Source organism: Colias croceus, chromosome 30, assembly GCF_905220415.1.
Source record: "Colias croceus chromosome 30, ilColCroc2.1".
NCBI lineage: Eukaryota > Metazoa > Arthropoda > Insecta > Lepidoptera > Pieridae > Colias > Colias croceus.
Genome location: NC_059566.1, coordinates 4,617,032 through 4,624,167, shown reverse-complemented (window position 1 = coordinate 4,624,167; position 7,136 = coordinate 4,617,032). Strand labels below are relative to the sequence as shown.

The window sequence follows — 7,136 nt, the reverse complement described above, 5'->3', positions numbered from 1 at the left end:
TTTTCTTCACAGAATAAAAATGGTTCAACGTCAATGTCACTGTCAATGACATCATCCAATCCAATATCCAATCATAATCGCTAAACTGTCAAATGCGGTAGGTCATTGACAAAGTTGACAGTTACGTGAATAAATCTCACGACGTATGTTCGGTATTTACGCGACGTTACGTAGAAAATTTCATAAAAACTTCAGTGTGCAACGATCCCTAAATCATACGTGACTTTTCAGCACGGAGTCATGGCGGGTGCGTATTTTTTTTTAATTTTTCAAATTTCGAATAGTTAACACTGTTATCATTCGATCAACATTCCATTTCATTTTCCTGCATAAATTATTTTTCTTTTATCTTATCATTTTGCGAGAGGAATCTCATGACTTATGTTTATCGAATGTATTTATCGCACTTAACCTATCAACTGATATAGGATGTTTATTTTCTGCTTAACTTTGTAGGTACTATGATTTAAATGTTCAATTAACCTTTAAACCCTAAGGTACACTATCAATTACGATTCGGTATTGAAGGTCATTGTCGGCGTTAATATTTAAATTTGTTTCATAAATTAATGCATAAAAATGTAAATTAGTTTGGTACTAAATTTCGTTTCTATTACAATTTAACACAAGTTTTCTATAAAACTTGTGTTAAATATATCTATTTTTATTACTTTGATAACCATTGATAAGACCTTGATCTAACTTTACGTAAAAAAATAGCCTTTGCACAGATAAAGATGTTTTATAGCTATTTAATGTAACAGAAGCATAAAGATAAAAAATAATTGATTATTAAACATATTGAAATTAAGGATATATAGTTCTTAATTCTTGAGGTGGAACTATAATTAGTAAATTATATTAGGTAGTCTTCTAATATTTTCCCTTTAATTGTTAAAATTATGTCAGAGAGAAGCAGAATTAATTACTCCATTAATTTTGAAATATTGTAGCATTTAATATTTTAATTATTGGAGTTCAAAATATATGCAATATAAAATGTTATTAAAATTCATATTGCCAATTTACTGTTGATAATAGGTATGTTATAAGAGAGATATTTTTAATAGGCAATGCCTTAGATTACAAAATAAAGTACAGATGGAGCATGACAACCGCCCGTCGCCCTTGTCAAAGAAAATACGAAATCAAAAACAAATACGTCGCTGCACCAGTGCTATAGCGCATATAGTGTCATGCAATACGTCAAAAAGGGTTTGCAATTTTAGTAAAAAAATGCCGTCTTGTGATAATAAAACGCTGAAAAATTTGTTCCCGAAAACAAAAAAAAAGATAAAACATCGTTTCACAGGTTTTCTGTAGATTATTTGGCTGATTTATTTCTTTAATACGAATAATAATTTTACAGATATGAAGGAATACAAAACTTCAACGTATGTTGCCAGTATTTTGAAAATGAATTTGCCATTTTTATTGGTAAAACGGTAAAATGGTTAAAAGATCTTCAGGGTAATGCTGTTGGATTTTTCGATCGTGAATGTGATTATTTGTATAGTGCACTAAAGGTTCATGATAATTATTAGATTATTTTAATAAGCATAATACATTATTTTGTTACTTTTATAAAGCTTAAAAACGTCAGAGTCGTTTTCGCTCGCGATTTAATTTATGTGAACTCCATGATAGATATGATGAAAATAAAATGTCCCGTATTCTCGACTAAAAACTACCGCTATTCGTATTCATATATTATGAAAAATAAAAAATAATATAATTATTATAGTTATTATTGAAACTTTTTTTATGTAATTTAATTATTTTGTCCATATATAACTTTAGTAGGCAGGTTCTTTATGTAATAAAAGAATTTAAATAAAAATTAAAACTTGACTTCTCATTTATGTATATAGCCTACGTCACTACCGCCACTAACTTAATAATTCAGATCATTGCAATGAAACCTCACAACTCAAAATCGGTCCAACGGTTTATACTGCAGGGCGTGTCAAAGAAATATTATACATACATACATAAACTCGAAAAACATAACCCTCTTTTTTCCGTAGTCGGGGAAAAATTTGGGAAATTTTTCAATATCTGGCAACATTACACGCACACAGAAGCACCGTGTACGTACAGTGCAGCGGCGAAATGACAGCACACATAGCTTTATTGAAAATGACGATAAATTATTCGGTTTAGTTCGGCAACGCTCCATCTGTCTTTTATTTTGTAATCTAAGGGCAATGCATAATGAGACTTGATTTAATTAAAAAGCTAAAATTTTAAATATAGAACATTATTTTTAATTTAACAGAGAATGTAATGAAAAAAAAAAGAAAAGAATTATATAGGTATTTTTATCAATAAAATTAAACTTTTTGAATAGATTTATTACTTTAAAGATCTAAGCTTTAAAGCATAATGATAGACTCCACTTGTTACCATTATTGAGTGAGTAATATATTTAAAGTTTTTGCCGTAAGTACAAAATACATATTATCAAGTTCATATTTTTAAAGTACTAATGTTTTATTTGCAGTTCCAAACAACCCATACAACAAGTTGTTGAAGACTTTGGAAGTTAACGGAAAGACTTATAAATACTATGATGTAGTCGCTCTTGGAGAGAAATATGGTAAGTGTTTTAAATTAACTTTATAAAAAATATTGAACAGAGTGTTTGTTTTTTTAAAAGAAATGAGTTGTTTTTTAAGGCGCATTGAGAGCAAAATTTAAAGGTCGCGTCATAATGACCTATTGTATTGCAATACTTGCATAAGGTTGCTAATATGTGTGTAAAAATGTATTGGTATACAAATTATACGATAGATGATTTGAATTTGTATTACAATAGAATCCTTTTATTATGACTCCGGTTATAATGACCAACCGCTTATTAAGACATATTACACAGCAAAGTTTGGTTTTCATATAAAATTCTTAATAAAGGTCGGATAAAATGATTTCGTTTATAGTGACATATCGTTTATTGTAACCAATTTTAATGAATTCTAAAACTTTCAACATTTTCTGTTTGGGAAAATTTTGATATCCGACAGCACTTTTTTTTGTTTGTTTTGAGTCTCAATGTGTAGGCATCTCTATTTTGTTTCTCTGTAATAAATACTAAGAGCCAGCGCGCACGAGCAACTTTGTCTCCGCAACTATTTTGTCTCTCCCATCAGTTTGTATGGGGAGTTGCGTCGCTACGTGCGCGCACTTTCATACTAGCCCATGGGTGGGAGAGACAAAATAGTTGCGGAGGCAAAATAGTTGCGGAGACAAAGTTGCTCGTGCGCGCTGGCTCTAAGAGCTAGCGCGCAAGAGCAACTTTTGTCTCCGCAACTATTTAGTCTCTCCCATCAACTCTTTGGGCTAGTAAGAAAGTGCGCGCACGTAGCGACGCAACTCCCCATACAATTGATGGGAGAGACTAAATAGTTGCGGAGACAAAAGTTGCTCTTACGCGCTAGCTCTCAAAAACAGGAGATTGTTTATTTTTTACAAAATGCTTTGTCCATTTATTATGACGTGTTTGATATTCTTCAATGTCATTATAAACGGATTCCACTGTATATTATATACATACTATCATTCATTAATTCCAGATCGTCTGCCCTACAGCATCAGGGTACTCCTAGAATCATGTGTGCGTAACTGCGATGGTTTTCAAGTATTACCGCAGGATGTAGAGAATGTATTGAACTGGGAAGTGAACCAGAAATCTGACGATGTGGAGGTCGCTTTTAAACCCGCTAGGGTTATTCTGCAGGTATATGAATAAATTATTTTTTCAAACTCAAACATTTATTTATTCAATTAGACTTCTTCTAGAAGCACTTTCAAATCGTCATGACATATTTTTAACATTTACCACCGATTCGGAAAGCAGTATCTATGGAGAAGATTTATTTCTTTCACCATCAAGTGTATGATGTAACATCTCGGTCTTCCTTATATCTAGGTTTCCGCCCGCGGCTTCGCCCGCGCAGTCAAAGAAAAACCCGCATAGTTCCCGTTCCCGTGGGATTTCCGGGATTGCGTCATTAGCCTATGTCCTTTTTTGGGTATCCAAATTTCATGCAAATTGGTTCAGTAGTATAAGCGTGATTGAGTAACAGACAGACAGAGTTACTTTCGCATTTATATTATTAGTATGGATAAGGAATAAATCGCGTTTAAAATCCGTTAAAAAGTTATATTTATCTTTAAAAAATACTTCCAAATATTCCAGGATCTAACAGGAGTACCAGCAGTGGTTGATTTCGCAGCGATGCGTGATGCTGTAAAGGATCTAGGTGGAGATCCAAATAAGATCAATCCAATCTGCCCAGCCGATCTGGTTATAGATCATTCCGTGCAAGTTGATTTTTCTAGAAGGTAAGAATATTTTTAGTCATTTACAAGCAAATATATTTTACTTGATTAGTTTTACGGCCGCGGCTTCGCCCGCTTGATTTAAAATTTAACAAATCATTACATAGTATAAAACAAAGTCGCTTTCTCTGTCCCTATGTCCCTTTGTATGCTTAAATCTTTAAAACTACGCAACGGATTTTGATTGGTTTGTTGGTGATTCAAGTGAAAGGTTTTAGTATATAATTTATTTGGTTTAAGACAAAGCGAGCCGGGCGGTAAGCTAGTTATATACTCAAAGGTTTAAGAATCACTCTATCTATAAAGAAAATCGTCTATCTAAAAAACATCAAAATCTGTTGTATTATTTTAAAGATCTAAGCATACAGACACACAAACGGAAAGCGACTATGTAGTGATATATTAAATTTTATTGTACCAAAATCGTACAATTAATAGGTAGCTAGATTCACAGTCACACTCAAAAATTGTCCTAAGAAAAACTCTGCCTACGCGTGTATAAAGCAGAGTTTTCCAATGAGTGGTACAATAGACTTTGAACTACTGCTACGAAATAAGGTGTTAATTTCAATTGTCAAATTTTTTGTAGTCCTTTTAATAACCCACTTAATCTGAGTTTAAAAACAATGTGTGAAAAAATTTGATTAAAAAACATCATTATACACTTTACTGCACAATTTTTTTTATTTTTGTAGTGAAACTTCTTTATCGGGGTTGGAAAAAAATTTAGTGTAACATTTTTTCGTTACACGTGTCATTTTTCCGTTACGCGCCATTTTTTTCTTATCCCTACCACGCGTGATTCGATGTATTTCCGTAAAGTTGCATAAAGTAAATAATTTTTTGAAAAATAAGGTCATAAAGAAGTTTCACTTCTTACGTGTGTACACTAGTACACGCACGCATTTTTTTATTATTATGAGCCATGGCTGTCCCACTGCTGGGCAAAGGCATCTCTTCCCTCAAACCATTTACTTATCCCTATTTTGAGCAATTTTGCCCCAATCTGCTAAATGAGAGACAAGCTCGTCCCGCCATCTTGTCCTGGGCCTGCCACGCGGAATTTTGTCCTTTTTAGTTTTTAGGGATCCACAAAGTGGTAATTTTCGCCCGCAACTCCGACATTCGGCAAACATGGCCAGCCCATTTCCATTTCAGTTTTTATTAACAAAAAAATTAAATTAAAAAAAATTTTTTTTTTGCTAATAAAACTGTCGTAATTTTCAGCTCTGACGCTTTAAACAAGAACCAGGAACTTGAGTTTGAGAGGAACAAGGAGAGATTCCAATTTTTGAAGGTAAATGTTATATTTTAACCAACTTTAAAAAAAGAAGTATTCTTTTATTGTACAATTTTTCTTGTTACTACAGCCATATATTATTTTTTTTAAGAATTTTAATAAGTTAGCCTGTACATGTTAAATTGTGTTTCTTTGTATGTCTGATATGGTGTTACCTAAAAAAACAAATTTCATCAAAAATGGTACGGCACTTTAGCTGTGAAAGTGTAACAATACAGTTAGCATTTTAATTTATAAGAATAACTAACTGTCCCGAAAAACGTTGTTCTGCCTTACTCTAATCACTTAGGGGTATGAAAAATAGATGTTGGCCGATTCTCATTGCCCGATATGCACAGAAAATTTCATGAGAATCGGTCTAGCCGTTTTGGAGGAGTTTGGTTACTAACATTATTACACGAGAATTTTATATATAAGATTACTATACACATATATTATAACTAGCTTTACCGCCCGCCTTCGCCCGCTTTCTCTAAAACGATTTGAGATTTAAACTATCTTATCTCTCAAGTTGGATCGAACTGCACATCGCGTGTGAATTTTATTATAATCGGTTAAGTGGTTTAGGAGTCCATTGAGGACAAACATTGTGACACGAGATTTAAAATATATATTAAGATATATTATAATTATGTACTTAGTATAATTAAAAAATGAAGGACATTATTTTTTCTTTCTAGTGGGGAGCTCAAGCCTTTAACAATATGATGATAGTACCTCCTGGTTCAGGCATTGTTCATCAGGTAAATATGTAATTAAACTATTGATTTTTAACCGACTTCAAAAAAAGGGGGAGGTTATCAATTCGGCCGGTATATTTTTTTAATTTTTTTTTTATGTATGTACACCGATTTCTCCGAGGTTTCTGAACCGATTTACGTGATTCTTTTTTTGTTCGATGCGGGATGGTGTCGAATTGGTCCCATAAAAATTTTATTCGGATAGGCCCAGTAGTTTTTATTTTATGAGCATTTTTGTCTGTAGGTATTTGTAAATTTTGCAAGTGCAACTTTGAAGTCGGTTGTTTTTAACGCAGTTATCACTTGTATTACCTCCATTATATTAAAAACTTTATATTACACTAGCTGCTCCGCGCGGTTTCACCCGCTTTGCTTTCCTACTGTTGGTCGTAGCGTGATGATATATAGCCTATAGCCTTCCTCAATAAATGGGCTATCTAACAATGACAGAATTTTTCAAATCGGCCCAGTAGTTCCTGAGATTAGCGCGTTCAAACAAACAAACAAACTCTTCAGATTTATAATATTGGTATAGATGATAAAAAATCTTATCTGAATTGTATTTTTTCAGGTGAATTTAGAATATTTAGCGCGCGTGGTATTCACGGATGATATATTATACCCCGACTCTGTTGTTGGCACGGACAGTCATACGACCATGATAAATGGGCTTGGTGTTGTGGGATGGGGCGCGGGGGGTGAGTTCAACTCAAGCCTTACTCAAACTCAACTCAAACTCATGTCATATTCAACTT

The 7,136-nt window shown here is 33.0% G+C and overlaps 1 protein-coding gene across 1 annotated transcript in view; it reads left to right on the top strand.

Annotated features, from left to right (window-relative positions):
* Positions 1–106: 106 nt before the first annotated feature.
* Positions 107–7,136, top strand: part of LOC123704643 (cytoplasmic aconitate hydratase-like) — a 31,154-nt gene continuing 24,124 nt past the window's right edge. Inside the window, exons 1-7 of the mRNA XM_045653047.1 lie at positions 107–247; positions 2,504–2,599; positions 3,573–3,736; positions 4,199–4,344; positions 5,569–5,638; positions 6,322–6,384; positions 6,953–7,079. Of these exons, the coding sequence (XP_045509003.1) occupies positions 241–247; positions 2,504–2,599; positions 3,573–3,736; positions 4,199–4,344; positions 5,569–5,638; positions 6,322–6,384; positions 6,953–7,079 (673 nt within the window). The 5' untranslated portion in view covers positions 107–240. The remainder of the gene's footprint in view (positions 248–2,503; positions 2,600–3,572; positions 3,737–4,198; positions 4,345–5,568; positions 5,639–6,321; positions 6,385–6,952; positions 7,080–7,136) is intronic.